Source organism: Rhagoletis pomonella, unplaced genomic scaffold (assembly GCF_013731165.1).
Source record: "Rhagoletis pomonella isolate Grant_MI unplaced genomic scaffold, Rhpom_1.0 Rhpom_scaffold_00001, whole genome shotgun sequence".
NCBI lineage: Eukaryota > Metazoa > Arthropoda > Insecta > Diptera > Tephritidae > Rhagoletis > Rhagoletis pomonella.
This window is the reverse complement of record NW_023458555.1, coordinates 17,860,192-17,878,671: the sequence shown is the minus strand read 5'-3', so window position 1 is coordinate 17,878,671 and position 18,480 is coordinate 17,860,192. Positions and strand designations below refer to the sequence as shown.

The 18,480-nt window shown below is 33.8% G+C and overlaps 1 protein-coding gene across 18 annotated transcripts in view; it reads left to right on the top strand.

Moving 5' to 3' along the window:
- LOC118740190 overlaps positions 1-18,480 on the top strand; it is an 89,742-nt gene that overhangs the window by 51,947 nt on the left and 19,315 nt on the right. For 15 of the 18 annotated variants that reach the window (XR_004993096.1, XR_004993092.1, XR_004993089.1 and 12 more), the window contains one exon: positions 16,373-18,417. The exons of 2 other annotated variants lie outside the window; for them this stretch is intronic. Coding sequence is in view for 1 of the 16 variants with exons in the window: in XM_036471697.1 (XP_036327590.1) it covers positions 16,373-16,506 (134 nt within the window). In the remaining 15 variants the exon portion in view is untranslated. Of the gene's footprint in view, positions 1-16,372; positions 18,418-18,480 lie in introns of those variants that run through there. One more of the 18 variants, XR_004993094.1, reaches the window with a different exon arrangement.

The window sequence follows — 18,480 nt, the reverse complement described above, 5'->3', positions numbered from 1 at the left end:
TTTTTTTCAATTTGGTGGCACACTCTTGAAACTTCACAGATATGTTGTATTTGATGCCAACGTCCTGTGCCTCTAATATGAACATGCCATTTGAAAACTTCCCAAAGTTATAAAAAAAACATTATGATTTTTTAGAGCGACAGTGCAAAAGTTAATAATTTCGTTATATGTATTTTCGCCTAAAGAAACGTTTTAAGGCTAAAATTGTTTATATACTTGTGTTTGTTTTATTTTACTTGATTTTAGAACTGCAATGATTAAAATCAATGTAGGAAGAATGAAGAAAGCTATTCTTTTACGCCGAGAGAAGCGAGTGATACTCGTGAGATTTGTTCATATACGCTTTGTATCGAGTTTGCTACCAGTTGATTAAGGGTTTAGCATACCTTTGGGCTCTAAATGGTGTTGCTCGCTTAGGATATAGATTTTTTTTTGGAGAAAGCATACATACAAAACAAAGACATCCAGAAAAATTTTAAATTTAAATAAATTTTGTAACTATTTTCATTTTTGTATTCGTATTCTTTTTCGTACTTGCATTCGCATGCCTCTTCGTCTATATTTCTCTGCTGTCTTAAGCTCTACCCAGAATTACAAAGCGGTCGGCGGTAAGTGAACAGCTTTATAGTGCCGTCAGAGTAAACACAATTGCGGCGGACGACGGCTTTCGTCAGTTGTCATTTTGATTTGAAAATTATCATTAAAATTTAATAGTTTTTCGGTACGTGCGTGTATGTAGTTTTGCTGGAAATAAAAATGGATGAAAACATTGCCAAACTTGTGAAAATAATAAAAATTACTACAATCAACTCTCGATCAACATTCTGCCGTCCCTGCTGGGCAGTGAAAAAAGAAATAAATTTAAATCAAGCCAAAAACGTCGGCGGTAAAATCGCTACCGCCGCAATTATGAGCCATTCCCTATGCCGTTGAGAGGTTTAATTTTGACCGCGGGTAGCCGACGACCGTTTTACCGTCCGTCCGCTGCATTTCTGCGCAGAGCTTTAGTAAACTTCTACCATCTTTACTTCAAATAAATTATTAAAGAATATACCCGTAACTTATCGCATTTACGCATCCATTTTTGCACTTATGTATGTATGTATGTTAATAACGAAATAATGAGAGAAGAAAAGCCGAATCGATTTATTCCCTCCTAATGTCTGTCTGCATTCTGTCTTTGTGTCTAGCAAAGCTATTAAAGTGTTCAGCCATTGTGATTGGAATCCTTTGAAGTCTCAGTCAATGATTTTGATTCCAATCAATTTACAGTGAGTGCCTTAGCACGAGTAATGACAATAGCAATAATATAAATGGAGACGTACACAAAGCAATATGGTCACAATTGCGTAGACGATCTTCTTTCAATGGAAGATGATACATATGTATGTATGTATGTACATTAGACCGTAGCAGCTTACAAGCAAGCAAAAAGTTTGCCGCACTTAAAGCTGGTCTAAAGTAGTTTTGCAAGGTAATTACGGAAAACAATTTTTGTTTGGCCAAACCTAGGTTCAGTTTTCTATATTTTGCGGTGACAACTAAATTCAGCAATACAATTTTTTACTATAGTTCCACTGGAATAATCTAAAAACTCCCTAAGCAAAAGTTTAATGGTTTTTGGAGAACTTTACTTTGCTGATATTAGTGTGGTACTTTAGGGTAGTAGGTACTGGGATTTGGTGGGTGACTACTAGAGCGGGGTAATTGAGTTCAATGAACTTAGGAATCGAAAAATTTTGTCTTCTAACTTTAAAATCCGACTATAAATGCCGAAGATATGAAAACAAATTAAAAAACGAGACCCAATGTGCGTAAAAAATTTTATTTTTTTCGAAATTGTCTTGCACAAATACTTTAAGGTTCAGTGGTGTATGGCGAACTTTTTTCTGGTACGTTCTAATGTATCTACTTGTACGCATGCTACAATTTCTAACAAATTTGACTTTTTAGGCGAAAATATTATCGTCGAATATGCTAAATTTGAAGTGAAAGTGAAGAACATTTAAAAGCCATTAAAACTGTCTGTTGTTGCTTATCGAAAGTCTAACATAATTCAATATTGCAGTCTGAGACTCACAAAGCGATAAAGTGATAAGGCTGTGGCAATTCATTTACACAACTCCTTCCTCTCTACTGTATTAAGAATTTTGAAATTCTAGTTCCTTATTTCGGATTTCTACAAGTCGAGCTTCGCACTTTAAAGAAGTGAAACATGGAATAAAGTAAAACAGTGAGTAAATAGCCTACGCTACTACAATGTACTTTTCACTTTACGCTTCCACTTAGACTAAGTAATGGCGAAATATCGATACCTAACCGGCAGAAAAACGTAAGCCAATTGGTTTGTGTTAGATCCTGTTTGACGGAAAAATCCATCCAGATGTGAAGGCTACCTTGGCAACTTTAATAAATTTTGCTTTTAGTTTTTAGATTTTATTGTTTTAAAAGAATTCTCTTTTTAGTTTCACATAATTTTTGGACACCTATTTATTTATTCTTTCTTTCTTATTTTTTAAACTTAATTTCGTTTTAATTGTAGATCTTGTCTAGTAAGAAACATTTTTTCTGATTAATTAAATTTTGCGGAATTTCTTTTGATTCGTTTGAATTATTGATTAAATATTGTTTTGATTTTGATGAAATTTTTTTATATATTTTTTAATTAATTTTCTTTTAATTATTACTTTTTATAGTTGTAATAAGATAATTTTTCTTTAATTTTACTTAGGTTTTAAAAATAGACAACTTTTTTATTTTAAAATTTTTTTATTTTTAAATAAAATTTTCGTTTAATTTTTAGTTTTTATTGTTATAGTAATCATTTAGTTTTTATGAAATTCCTTAATCTTTTTGATTATACTTAAGTTTTTTCTTTTTTGAATTAAATTTTTTTAACTTTTAGATATAATTTTTTAATTTAATTTTAGAAAGATATTTTTTTAACTATTTTAAATGCAATATTATTTTTATTTTTAGTTTTTATTAAAAAGAAAAATATATGTATATATTTTTATTTAATTTAATATTTAGAACACTTATTGCGAAAGGACCAGCAAAATAACGCGTAAGCAGACCTTTCAATAAGGCATCCACACATAAGTGCGATTCAGTCAGCGCGAATCTGTACCGACGAAAATCACAACAATGTCGACCACAGTTTTTAATTAACAGCCACACACTTATGCGAAACAATTTAAGGTATCCACACACCTACGCGATTCTGTCGCTGCGAATCCGTTCCGACAAAAATTACAACAATGCCGACCATAGTTTTAAATGAGGAACAACACACTTGTACGATTTTGTTGCAGCGATTTATTCGAACATTCACAGTTCATCTTTTCATCCTGCCGAAATCGCAAACTGCCGCGTTTTCAGAACGAAAAAGGGCAATAGAAGGATTTTACAAGATTAAAACAAAATTGAACCTTAGAAACCAAAAAAAGGATTGATGTAGAAAAGTTCAGAATTCTATTTCTGTTGAAAAATATTTTTATTTTTTTGTCTATAAATTGAAAGTTTTTTTTTACTGCGATAAATCGCACATGCGTGTGTGCTTCCTTGCGCTTTCGAAACAGTAACGTCTGTAGCATCAAAAACGGTGCGAATTCGTTGCGACAGAATCGCACTGGTGTGTGGATTCCTTTAGTCTTTTAAAAGACAGAAAAGAGCTTTTAAGATACTTGCCTGAATTAACAACTGTTTTACGTAAGACTTTTGTCTTTTGAAAGACTGTCAATTGAAAATGGAGTGTAACAAAGAGTATCTCATCAGACCTCCTGAAATCAAATATATGCCCAACAGACCCGCTATTAAAAAAATAAGAACATAATTTCTTTGCAATATTATGAAGAAAATTTAACTCCACTGCATTCACTTGTCTTGTTTAAGTAATTGCTGTTAAGTGCTTTTTCAATACCCTATATTTTTTTTTATTTACCTTTTTTTAACTATCAGCTACACTCAACTCCTTCAATTCAATCGCTTTACTAGCAACCGAAAATTCTCAAACAATTTCTCATAAAAATTGCTGTGAATGAGTGAGGTTGCAATTATTTTTGCTGAGGCAGCATGGCTACAACCGAAATCAACAGCGGCAGCAGTGGAGCTGGACAATTAATAAATAAAATGGACTCGAAGAATTCAACCAATTCGTGTAATAGCAAAAGTAGCAACAACAATAGCAAAAGTCACGGCAAAATAACAAATACAAAGGATGACAACAACAAAAATTTAAAAACGCATACACATACATACATATAAATATGTATGTATATAATTGCTGTTGAGTGTTAAAATGTTTAATGGCTGAAGTGTGTTGAGTGCTGAGTTTTGAGTGCTGAATAGCTGAGTTGTTGAGTAGCAATGCCCCGAATGTACCGTTCGCAGCTGCATAAATGCCTGCGCATCTTGAGCCAGTGTAAGAGCTGAACAGCAGTGGTACATATGTATGTATGTATGTATCACTTGTATGCTGGTATGTTTGTAGTAATGCAAGTAGCATTAAAGTTGAATCCCGAGGCCAAGAACGGCACTTGGCTATAATAACTGTACGCTCGCAAATTTAATTGCCTTTTGTGAATTTAATTTCGCTTGGAATTAATGTCAGCACAAATATACATATATTTTTATGTTTCAAAGTGCAAAAATTTACGTACGCGCACAGTACGTAATAAAATTTATGCGTCCGTTTGGAGCAAAAACGTGAAGATCGGTTGTGTTTTCGAAGGCGTACTGAGAGTGAAACTCTTTTTTTGTTTTTAATGGAAATAAGGGAAATATTCTGGCCTGCCATCAAATCAAAGTCAACTGGATTTTTGCAAGGGCATATTCAGTGTCCGCATTAATATAATGCAAAACCAAATCGTAATCGGGGCCAGCTGTAGCTTACTGCGGAAATTTATGTTATTTTTAGAGAATAATTCATAAACTAAATATCAAAGTACAGTTAGGGTTTCAGCACAAAACTAAGGTTACACAAATAACTGCTAGTACAAAACTAAGCAAACTGCACCGAATGCCGTGCGAGGCATTTGAGATAGGCTTTGCGGGGCATATGCTGCTGATGCAATTAGTGCTCATAATAGAGAGGTTAGCCACCCTAAGTACTTCCGAATTAAATAAAAGAAATATGACAGGTCACAATTAATTTCATAATGCCCATGAGGAACGCAGTAGCTCCAAAACTAGTAATTTCTAGGAATTTTATGGTAGATACCTATTGCGAACCGATCATCCTGTAGTACAGAAAACCCCTACATCAGACCAGGAGATAAAGTTTGGTACACTGATGAACTAACAGCAATCTACGAAGCTACTAGATGGTTGATCGATTCTCCTGCTAATCTACAAGCAGTAACTATTTTTTCTGATAGCCAGGCAGCTATCAGAACACATAATTGTGACAAATCTTAATCGAAGATTGTAATGGAATGTAGGCGTACTCTAAATGAGCAGGCAAGGAGTCACTTTACTCAATTTCTATGGGTACCAGGTCATAGCGGGAAACTGTGTTGCGGACGAGCTGGCTCGGAAGGGAACCCTATTGCCTGCGATCGGTACCGCTCGTAATGCGGGTATTCCGCTATCATCATGTAAACTCTGGCTGCGGAATAACTTTATCGAACGGGCAAATGTAAGATGGTGATGGCAAATGGCGAGACACATCTGGCCCAAGCTAGATAAGCGTAGATCTCGCCCTCTCCTCCGTTTGGAGCGACCAATGCTCCGCTGCCAGGATGGGTTTGCAGCCAAACGATTACTGTCGTAGCTGCCGCGATGAGGAGGAAATCGAGAGCGTGGCTTTCCCTGTGCGACTGTCTCGCTTTGGCAAGAGCTCGTCGACGCTCGCTCCTTCGCTATTCTTTCGAGTGCCTGGCTGAACTGGATTCAGCCAGTATCTACGATTTTGTGCGCTTCATCAGAGGTACAAATTGGTTTAATTTCTGAGGTAGGAGAAGGGACGCTAGGAGTCTTAAATATGGTATCACAATGGGCCCATGGAGGCCTAAGTGTGCCCTTTTCCTGTACGGATGAGCGCAGCCAGGATAACCTAATCTAATCCCGAAAAATCTCGAAATAATAAGCATAAGGAAAACTCTCTCTAATCATTATGTAAAATCCCGAGAAAATTAAAAATAAAACACGAAAAATTCCAATTATACCTAAAAACCTCTCGGAAAAAATCTAAAAATTACGACTAATTTAATTTTGGGATCGATACTTTACGCTCATTAGTCCCTAAATTACAAACCTAATATGTCCTTAGGATCATTTTTGACCATGTGAAACTTAGCGTTTTTTTTTAGATTAAACAAAATATTTAGAGCTGATTTATTGATAATTGTTTAGTATTTGTCATTTGTTTTTCTTTACATTTAACGATATTACAGGTTTGTTGTGCTGGTATTTGCCCAGAAATTTGTTGCACATTCCACGTTTGGCGGATTGTTGGTTTGCACTAATGTCATACTGGCATAAGAAGTATCGTCCACGTTTATTTGTGCTGGCTCGAGTTGGTTGTGAGATGCTGGCACCAGTGATCTATGTTTGTTCATTGAACTTTGCGGAATTGCTTCTACGGGAAATTATTTCTCCTCAATCCCAACGAAAATTGAAAGCTCTTCTGTTGTGTAAGAATAGGGTCATTTATGATGCTTGGGAGCAATTGGTAACAACAGTCAAAAAAATATTCCAGTTACAACGCAAAATTCCATGGTGTCCAAAATTTAAAATTTTTAGCAGAAAAAAATAAAGTAAAAAAATGGATTGATCGGCCAAGGCAAGTGAGAAAATAAGTTTAAAAATTTTCAAAGAATAAATTTTGACCCTAAGGACTAATGAGGATTAAAATCGAAATGAAAAAAACAACAGAATTCGCTTTGAAAAAATAAATAAAGCAAAAATTACACTGCAGAGAATTTCTCAAGTTTTTAATGAAAAAACACCCAAATTTAAATAAGAAAAAAATCAAAAAAATAATAAATCATTTGTATTTTTTTCTTTTGTATTAAAGCTACCAACGATGAAAATCGATGGATAAATAAACAAGTTGTGAATGGTCAAATGAAAATGCGGAATAATTTTTTTTTATCACATATGATAAGGAGCCGTACTTGGGCATGGCGTATGAGTAACATTTTTCATGTCGAATGAAAAATTCGGAATGAAACTTCAGTAAAACAAAAATATCTTGGGAAAATGAACCGATCTAGAAAAATACTAGTGTACAGATACGCAATCCACGATCCACAATTAAGTTTACGTGTATAGGCGGTTTTTGTGTCATTAAGCGTCCCTACAGTGTAATCGGTATTTCTTGCCCAATGTAATGAAAAATTTCAAGATCATTATTAAAAAAAATTCTGTATAATGATACTAAATTCTTTATATGTCTTCGAAGGAGAAAACTTTTTTTACCATGGCTTTTTAATTTAAAAAAATGCTGTTATTTATAATATTGGAAAATATTCGATTCATACCAAATTAAAATAAGTTTCTACCAATTCGTTTCGTTCATTTGAGTGCTAATAAAAGTACAAAAGTTAAGACTAATGATCTCCTGGCAACCGACCAAGATTTAAGATTTCAGTTAAGTAATAACTACTAATTTTTAAGTTATTTGCATGGCATTTTTGTTTTGGAGCAATCCGAATGGGAATGATTATTTCAACGACTCAAATGTTACGTATACGCCATGAGGGTGATGAAATTTGAAATGCTTGAATACCGAATCAAATAAAATATATTTGTAGTAGTATTGGCTAATTATACATATAAATTTCTTTGACTCTTTAGATGTTAAATTATACAAATTAATTTTAAAGCTCGTAAAAATTATTATTATACCACTTACGCATCTATCATCTAAAAGGCTCCTTATATGTACTTACTTACTATTACCCAATGGCATCCCAAGTGCTATTACAAACAATAATATGCCCATAAACTATTTTCTTTAAGTTGTGCCATTTCGTAAAACTTTTACAAACTAAACTGGGCATAAAAAAGTTAAAAAGCGTAAAATATGCAAAATGAGTAACGCGATAACACTCTGCACTGCCACATACTTACTTAATGTGATTGAAAGTTACAAACTGCAATTCATATCAATTGAAATGTGAGTGTATGTGTGTATGTGTATTTGTGTGTGTGTGTGTGCGTATATATCTGAATGATCGAATGAATCGAACAAATGTACGAACGAACGAATGGGTTAAATTTGCAAATCATTTCCGCTCAAACGCGCCGTTAACTTCTTACCAAATGGCAAATGAAAAGAATATCAATAAAGAAAGAAAGAAAGACGAAAAAAAAAACACTACGAAAACTATCATAAGTTGGGTTTTGCAACAATTTGCAATGATAATAAAATAATATTTCCATTGTGACAAACAGCAGCAAATGAGGAAGGAAAAATATAGAAAAATCATATTTTCTACAATATTTTTCTATGCTTTGGAGTGGCAGAAATTTTTGGGTGAGAAAGAAAACTACAAGCGATTTCCTATTATTCGCACAACACACATATATATGGACATATATATCTATTGGGGAAAACATTTGACACAATGGTTAAAGTTTGTTGAAGTTGAAGAAGAAGAAGAAGTGGTGCCTGCAGAACAAGTAAAAATGTAAGTAGTTTTGTGCAGCTGATTAGAGTGGGTCGAAAGACGAGGCGTGACGAAGGGACTAATTAACTTAGCGAGTGTGTGAAGATTAGTTTGCTGCATGACTACCGACATACTGAGTTGGGATTCTAAATAACCCACTGGGGGAAATGTATTAAGAAAACCACATACCTAGTCGATAAGGAAGACTAAAAATAAGTTTTTTAACTGCTATTAACACTTATGGTGTGGATCACCTAAGATTGTTGGATGATATACATACATACATACAAAATGTTGCACAGGTTTGTAGTTTGAAAATATTTTGAAGAGGATTGCCGCCTGACTTAAAAATCTTAAAAACCGAATTAAATTAAATTATGCAAAAGTTATAGGTGTGAAAGTTTGACCATTTAGAATTTTTTGAGGTTATTTGGAAACAGGGTTGCCATCTGTTTGAAAATTAAATTCGAATTACTAAATAAGTTAAATAAATTACTGAATGATGGGTATCCACCGAATTGAGTTTAAAAAGGCTTTATTTATAAACTAGATTCACAAGCCTTGCCACGTGTTTAAAAAACTTAATTCATCACTTAATTGGAATATGTTTCACAGCATTACGAATAAAATTTAAGAAGTTTTCAAACGAACACACTTTTGATCAGTGTTGCCACCTGTTTGAAGAGTCGAATTTTTTTTTTTTTAGAGGTTCATCAGATCTGCACCGTTCTTTTGAATTGCAAAAATTAGAGCTTGGCCCGTAGACCTTCAGTAACGCTTTACTTTTTTGGCCCTACAGGGTGATTTGCCGAATTGCGGAAGTGAAAACCCGACACCATGCGAGACCTCTCTCACTTAGCAACGGCTGGATTTAGATAAATTTCGTACACGGATCGACTCTTAAATTCAAAAATCAGAAAAGACAGCCACGATAGAACCCACAAGAACAAATTTCGGGGAGTTTAAAACATAAATATATATGCATATATTTATTACTTTCCTATATTATATTAATTAGTTTCCTAAGAGACAAAAATTAAGATAGAAAAAAAAATTTGTGTTAATACATTATTTTTTTTAAGAAAACAATTTGATTGCTCCAAATATTTAGTGCTCATATCCTTTAGTTTATGAGAAAAATTTAAATAGGGTTGGTACATTAAAAAAGTAGGTTTCATTCCATAAGTATATCTAACATTTTTTGAAGAAAAATGCATTCAATTTTTTATAGAGTTCCCGAGAAAGTATAACATTTTCTCTTATATCTATCTAAAATTATTCTATTAGAGCCTCTTATATTTATTTTTTGGGTGGAGAGAGACAAAATCAACCATCGCAGTTCTAAAAAAAAAAACAGAAAAGCCCACATGTTTTTGATAGAGTTGTAGCAGTAGATACATTTTCTCCTTTTCTTTCTAAAGTGAAATAAATAAATGAGTAAGAATTTTTAAAAAGCGTAGAACCAGGGATTATATTTATAAGAATAAGTTGTTGCTCGTTTTTATAGAAAAACCTTAGTTTTTGAATAGGGTTGCCACAAACACATACATAAGTGATTCACAGATTTTAAGAGAAAAAAAATAGAATAGACGCAGTGATATAAATAAGATTCATTATAAACCACAAAATTAAAGAAAAACAGTCGTAATGTCTTTTTATAGAGTTGCCAAAAGGTATAAAGAAAAAGAAAAATTGCAGAGTTGCCACAATAAAATACCTCAAAGATACTGACTGATAGATAGACTGATATTCCGCCATTTTTTTTTTTAATTTCCTTAGGAAAAAATATTGCACATACCTTTAAGAGAGAAAATTTTAGTTTTTTTGGCCTTAAGAATGAACATTTAATTAGATTTTTTAACTCATTTAAATATTGGAACGAAAACAAACAAATTTCGAAAGATTTTGAGCGGTATTTTTTTTATATCTTGCTTCAGATATTTTAGCCAAGAAATAAATAAAACTGTTGGAAAAGGCTTTATTTTATTTACGAAAAAAAAAAAACTAGAATGACTTTGCTCGCAACTCAAATCCATCACATTAAATTCTAAAATATGCATTAATGGGAGGCTCTCAGTAATTTGTATCTATACATAGTATAAAGGAATGGCGAGATTTTTTGTACGCGCTAATCTCGAAAACTACTGCACGGATTTTGACGAGATTTTCTCTAATACACTCTGTATCGAGAGTGACCATTTTTTACTGAGAGTTTTAATAGGGTTGAAACCTGTATAAAAAATTATAACATCCGCACCGTTCGTTGGATCACAAAAAGTGAAGTGTCAAATGAAAGCGATTGACCTCTAGAAAAGCACTAATGTCTTATCTTTTAATAGGGTTGCCACTTGTTAAGAAAATTACTACATATATTCAATTCTAATAAGCGTAGGCATCAGTTCTGCACCGTCACTGTTAGCCTCTAGATGTGTAGGTAATAATGTATTATTTTTCCGAGTAGGGTTACCACCTGTTTAAAAAATATAAGATCTTCACCGTTCGTTGGATTACAAAAAATTAGGTATCAGATATATATTTATTTTTTTATGAGTAGGGTTGCCACCTGTTAAGGAAATTACTTTCTTCAATCTTAATAAGCGAAGTTATCAGTTCTGCACAAACGAAAATACTTAGCCTCTTGATGTGCAACAATGTATTATTTTTTTGAGTAGCGTTGCCACCTATGAAAAAATTATAGATCTTTAGTGTTCGTTGGATAACAAATGAAATGGCAGGGCCTTCGCATGTACAAAAACTTTATTTTTTAAGTAGGGTTTCCACCTATTTAAAATTGCTATCTTATACTTACGTAGCATAAAGCAAAGCCAATATTACTTGACCACGCTAATCTCGAAAATTACTGAACGGATTTGGATAAGATTCTGTTTTATATATTCTGTATCGATAGGGGTATTTTCTTTAGTGCTTAAGTCTAAAAACTTATAAGATCCTTGCGTGTCTTATAATTGAACATCCGAAACTTAACGCAACTAATGCCACGTCGAAATCTGTTTCATTTTGATTCTCCAAGTTCTACGTTTCGTTAAGTTAAGTTAAGATGCCATAATCAGGCTTGAATGTGTTTTTTTGAGTAGGGTTGTCGTTTTTTTAATTATAAGATCTTGGCTTTTTTTGTTTAATTATAAGATCTTCACCGTTTGTTTACTAAAAAATTAGGTACAAAGTGAAAGGATATGGTCTCTGACTGTGCGAAATGCATTCATTTTTGTTTTAGTGGCGTTGCCACCTATTTAAAAATAACCACATTTTTATTACTTATATACATCAGATTTTCACAGTTCATTAAATTAAAAATAAGCAAGTGAAAGGATATGATCTTCAGATATACAATAAGCTTTAATTATTTTTAGTGGGGTTGCCACCTATTTAAGAATTACCACCTTACATATTATACGTGAAGGCATTTTTTAATAATTACATCAGATTTGCGCATCGCACTAAGGTTTTATTTTTTTTTGGGTTGCCACCTGCTGAGTATATGTACGTACTTACGTACACATTCAGCGCGTGGCGAAGCCTCGCGCATACGAAGCCGGCTAGTATAATATATTTCTAATATTTTAAAGTATCCCAAACTCAAGGCAATAGAAATGTTCAAACCACCCTCATAATCAAATATGTATGTATGTATATGTCAGCATGCCTCTCACTTGCAGTCTATCTTTCGAAGTCATAATTTTTCGTTTATCTAAGAACGCGTTAAAAACATAAATGTCACATAGTTCCTATGATTTCTTGTATATTCATAACCACACCCACATACATACGCATTTGGCTGTATACATTTGTGTGGGTAAATGAATGGTGTTTGCTTGTTTGTGTGTTTGTGCTACCCATGTGAGTATGCGTACAAATATCCATAAGCAAGTGCGACTACAACTCACCCACATGCAGATATATGTACAACAACTATGAGTCTGCGTTTGCTGTTAGCTGACGAGGCGTGGAAGTGGGAGTGCCAGTGGCCGTCGAGCAAGATTCTTATTGTTGTTATAGTAAGTAAGAAAAAAATGTTTTTTCCGCTTGTCTATTTAACAGCGCTTGCGTTTGAAGTGTGGTCTTTTGAGGCGTTTTGTGGTAAGCACCACGACGCATTGTTTTGTTGTCGAATTTTTAGATACGCAGACTCATTCATAAATAAAAAGTTACGCCTAGCTCCACATTGAAGCACACATCGAAATGTATTGATGTATATGTATGTACAATTGTGTGTAGTACTTTTTTGTAAGCCCTGTGAGCTATACCATCAGTGTAAATTTCCCAGTAGCCGCCAACTCTTTTTTACTGTCCTCAACACAAGGATGGTTTTTAAACTTCAGCTTTACAAAGTTCTACGAGCTGAGAGCTGGATACTCCAATGTTATGTGTTCAATTGTTTCTTCGAAATTGCTAAGCACTTTTTCTTATTAATTTGAGCTATAACTCTCTAAACGATTTGGCCGAATTTTTATATCGTGGCGGGGATTGAGTTCATAAGCGCAATCGAAGAGCTCGTAAAATTTATCTTTGCTCGTATCGCGTTATTTTTTTTTCATTGGGGCGTGAACACAAATAACGAACATGAATGCATAATCTTGCTTTCTTGAGAAAAGTGATTAGAAAGTGACGGTCGACGGAGTCTGCCTCTCGCCACAAATCCGACGTCGAATTTCTGCTCCTTTATACATACTAGAGTGCTAGTTACTGTCGAAATTCGACTATTCTTTCTAGTTTTTAAGAACCTTGAGGGGTTTTCTAACTTAACACGTAGCTAAACTTATAAGGTACCAAGTAACTCATTGGAAAATCTGCTTTGGAACTAAAACGTGACTAAAATTTTTTATATCTTTGAAGGTTTTTGGAGGACTTCGGCAGCACTTAGAATTGACCCGATACATTCCAGTTTATCGATGAATTTCAATGATTTGAAACATATCGATAATTCGATAAATTTCAAAACCGCTAAAATGCGACAACTCAACAAAATTCGATAACTCAAATAATTTCGATAACTGTGAAATTCGAAGGTTCGATGGATTTTGATAACACAAAAATGTGATTATATTTCAATACCTTTATAAATTTTTAATTTTGACAGCTCCATATTTTCCGATAAGCAGTGATAACTCGATAAACTTATAAAACCTCGAAATTGCGATAAATCGATATATTTTGAGAATTCCATAATTTTTGATTCGGTACATCGACCAATTTCAGTAGATCAATAATTATCGATAACTCTGTAAGTTGAAAGGCCTCGATGTATTACGAAAACTTCATAAATTTCGTTAAGTCTATAAATAATGATAATTAAATAAATATCGACAGCTTGATAAATTTCTATAACTTTACAAATTTGGATAGTCCCATAAATTTATATAGCTCAATAACTATCCATAAATTTGCGATAACTCAATAAGTGCTACGATAAATATTTTTCGATGTCGACGATGAAGTGTACTTTCAACAAATTCATAATGCAAAAGTATTTGTCGATTCAAAAATACTAAACATGCAATATTAACATGATAATAAATAATAATAGATTGGCGCTTACACATAGACTTTAAGACTTTAATAACTTTGGCTTCACTAAATACTGGATACTAAAGTTCTTAGTACTTATGAATTGATTTCTGTATTTCGGGACTATATCGGGATTTTTGGAATCGGGACTAATTCGTCCTACTTTAGAATTCTCGTGACTATCTTCGATTTTCGAGACTACCTACGGGTTTTCGGAACTTTTTTGGGTCTTTCGTACTACGTCTCGAATTTCCTCGACTACTTTAGAATTATTATTTCAGTATTTCCGGGATTTTAAAAATTTCAGGACCACCTATAGATTTTCGTGACCGTTTCGGGTCCTTGGTACTATTTCGGGATATTTGGGATTATTTCGGGATTTTCAGAAAAACAATTGTTCGTGATTTGCTTCGCTGAACTGAGATGAGGTGAGGTGAAGACTTTAGGTTTAGATAAAGCTAAACAATAGTATTTCAACAATTGTCAATTGTGGCAGCTATCTTGAAAGCTCGAAAGACTAACTGAAAGATCTGTTACCGAGAAGGTCTTATCATTATGCTGTTCGTCTTTAAGTTTTTTTTTAATTAAATAAAATTAAAAAAAATTGCATTTATTTTCTTTTTAAAACAATAAAAACTAAGAAATAAAACAAAAAATAAATAAAATTAAAATAAAGCAAAAATAAATAAAAATATTTTCAAAAATTAAATCCATTTAAAAAAATATGAGTTCGCTTTTCTTTTTAATAAACTAAGAAAATTGTGCCTAGAAATTAAATGAAATTTTTTTTTTTTATCAAAATCTAAAAATTAAAAGATACTCAAATTAAAAGTCCAAAAACCTAAAATAGAAATGAAATAAATGATATCCTAAAAATTAAATGAAAAAAATGTATATATATTTTTTTAGCAATAAAATCTAAAACCAATAAGAAAGGAAAATTAATTGAAAAAATATGAAAAATTAAAAAAAAATAGAAAAATAAAATAAAAGGCGTTTCTAAAAATTTTATGTAATTAAAATAATAGTCATAAATAAACAACAGTAATATATACAAAAAAAAAATTTAAAAATAAACAAAATAAGTGTCTAAAAATTTAATTAAATTAAAGAAAAAAATCCTTTTTTCTTCTTAATGAAATCTCTTAATTAAAAGAAAATTAAATTAAAAAAAAAAAAAATTAATTCAACGCAATTCAATTTATTGAGAATTAAGTAACAAAAAATTCGCTGCCCGATTTTTCGACCTTGGAGCTCTCGAGAGGCACGCCAGCGCTTTGCTTACTCGGCCATTGCGACTGTTGAAGCGACGCGAGCTAATTGATATACAAGTGCTTTCTCTCAAAATAGCTTTTCAACTGAGTTTTTTGTACTTGAGTGCTTAGCTAAACCTGAATACCTAAGTTTTCTTACTTAAGCATTCAGCAACTCCTAAATTCCTGAGTGTTTTCATAGACACCTTCAAACACTAAGTATTTTTCGGTACGTAAACTAGTATTTTAAATACAAAAGTACTTAAATATGCCGATTAATGATGTGTATGTATTTGCAAATTTTTTGAAAATTTTTCCACCCTAGATTTTCGAAGTTCATTTAAAATCGATAGCGTTAGCGTAAAACCTTTTTTAATTGAATAAAATTAATTTTACTGGGCAGGATACCCTTAAAAGAAATGCGAACTCCATTCCCAGCAAACGACGAAATTCGACCGAAATCAGCTCTCTTTTTGCTTTTTATCTTAATTTAATTTTATCTTTATTTTCTGAATAATGCTAGGCAGTAGCTTTGGTGGACTTGGAGCTCTTCATGATCTCATTTTTTATTACTTGACCGCCTTAAACTTAGCACATATATTTACATATATACGAAATCTACGGTCAGTGTGTTTAAAACCTTAAATCCCACTCAAATTTCCACTGCGAGGGCATTTGAAAAAGCGCAAATTTATGCTAATATCTACTCTGTATCGCTCACCATAGCAATAACCACAATCATCTGAATCGATAAACAGTTTACTACTCATGACATGATCATAGCGATGTGTCTGCAGTAAAGGGACAACGAGTGATGATGCTCTTTATCAATACACGCCGGCACAACTTTCAATAATAGCTTAATTTTTATGAATAATAAAACGAGTACTATTCTTCATCTTTACATGCATCTACAGAGCAATAACAATATCTGCTTATGTTCATCATTATTTTCTCTTGTTGTATATTTCATTGCAGGCAAACAGTGGGAAAACGAAGCACAAACAGACAATCAACCTAACTGCATAGATACCCGTGCACATAAATATACAGTTAGGAGGATAATAAGAATAGTTGGAAAAAAAAACGCTGCAAGCGACAGCAAACGGTAATAGTAGCAGGCAACAGCCGTGGGCGAGTAGCAGTATTCGGAATTCAGCTCAAAATTGAATGAACAGCCAGTGGGCGTACTAAGAGCAGAAGACGTCGTCAACAACGACGACGACAGCAAGTCAAGGCGAGCACACGCGCTGCCACAACAAACACACACAGACACACACACGCGTGCACATGCAAATAAGTGCCATTGAATAGATACATTTCTTTTATACATATGCTGTGCTTCATATGCTTAAATCTGAAGGGACAAGAGTCAATTCACAATCGCCCTGAGGAAAGCGAAAGCGACAGTCCCACGCGTAAGCTAGTACAGAGAAAAGGAACGCTATCCTTTTGAATACAGCGCGTACTTTTCATACTACGTACTATTTTAATACTTTGATACGACAACAACAACAGCTAGTAGGTACAACAATAAATAGCGTGCATTTTGAACATTGCCATAGCGCAGACAACTATCACCAGCGCTAGTGTACAGCTGAATTGGTCTGCTTAACATCAATTGTAACACTTGAAGAGACAATAGACGCGCAGCGGATAGTGAGGACGAAGAAGAAGCAGCAAAAGAAGAAGAAAAGTAGTAAAACATAAGTCCCTAGCAGCAAGTGCAGGCAGTAGCGACCAAATAAGAAGAGAGAGAGAGAGAGAGAAGGTGCAAGGCCAGAAGGCAAGACAGTAAGCAATAACAACGATAGTCAGCAACATTGCAAGCGCAGCAGTTGCAGCGTTGAGCGCAAGGACGCTACAACCATTGAAGGAGTAAAAAGAGTGGCGTATTAACCAACCCAAAAGAATTATTGCGATCTGCACGCAGTGGGAGCTCAAAGCCCGAAGCACGAAACAGTAAACGAATAGTGGCAGTAGCGGTTATAGAGCGAAGACCCTTCCGATAGCTTCATTGTTGCTTTATACATATTTCATTTTGTGTTTTTTTTTCATTTTGTGTAGTTAGTTGTATGAGTGTGGCATAAACATTGGCGGTGAAGCACTAACCAGAACAGCCAGAAGGAAAACGAAGAACAAGCAACGGCGACAACAATAACGAAGCGGTAAAAGTTCGAGGAGCGCGCAAAAAAGGGGAACAAAACAGGCGCCGCCAATAAGTTTGAGGACGAAGCATAAAAAGCAGTTACACGAGTTGCCGAGGCAGAGCAAGACATTCAACCGAAGTGGAGCAATAAAAAATAGCAAAACTGAAGAGGAAGAGGCCCGTACTTACGAATTTATAACAGTGAACGGCAAGTCGCCCACATAACTCTGGTGTCTGTCGATAAAGCCACCCATCGCACTAGTAGAGGAAACAAGTCAGAACAGAAAAAAAAAGATAAAAACCCAAATAGTCATTCCAGACGAACGCGTGCGCTAGCATATCAGCAGCATATAAGTAAAGCAGCACCGAAGGTCGCCGAAGTTAAGGAGCTGAGGAGCATTGAACGCTGTGGACAGCAACAAACATAACAACAAATATTCGAGGCAGGGGGTATACGATACGATACAAATACATTTACAATAGGACGCATATACGCACCATACGCATATATGTACATAGAGTGTGTGGGTTACTCATACGACACGACGCACGACAACTTGCCAGCATTGTAACTATAGGAGCGAATGAGTTTACATCGACATTGTATAAGTGGCTGTGTGTTTTTATGCGTTGGTGTAGCATAGAGTGCGACACTTTAAGAGCAAACGACAACAAAAACAATAAGCGACAACAAAAATAAAAACAACAACAATAAGAATTACCACCACAATTCTAAAGATAGCAAATACAAAAACTGAAACAACACGAAAAACAGTAACAACAACAACAACAACAAAATCTAACAACAAAAAAATTCAAAATAACAACAGCAGCGCCGACGACAACAGCACGCTGTGTACAAAAAAAAAAAAAACAAAAAAAAAAAAACTAAAATAATACCATCAACAACAACAAAAATACAAAACACTAACAATCA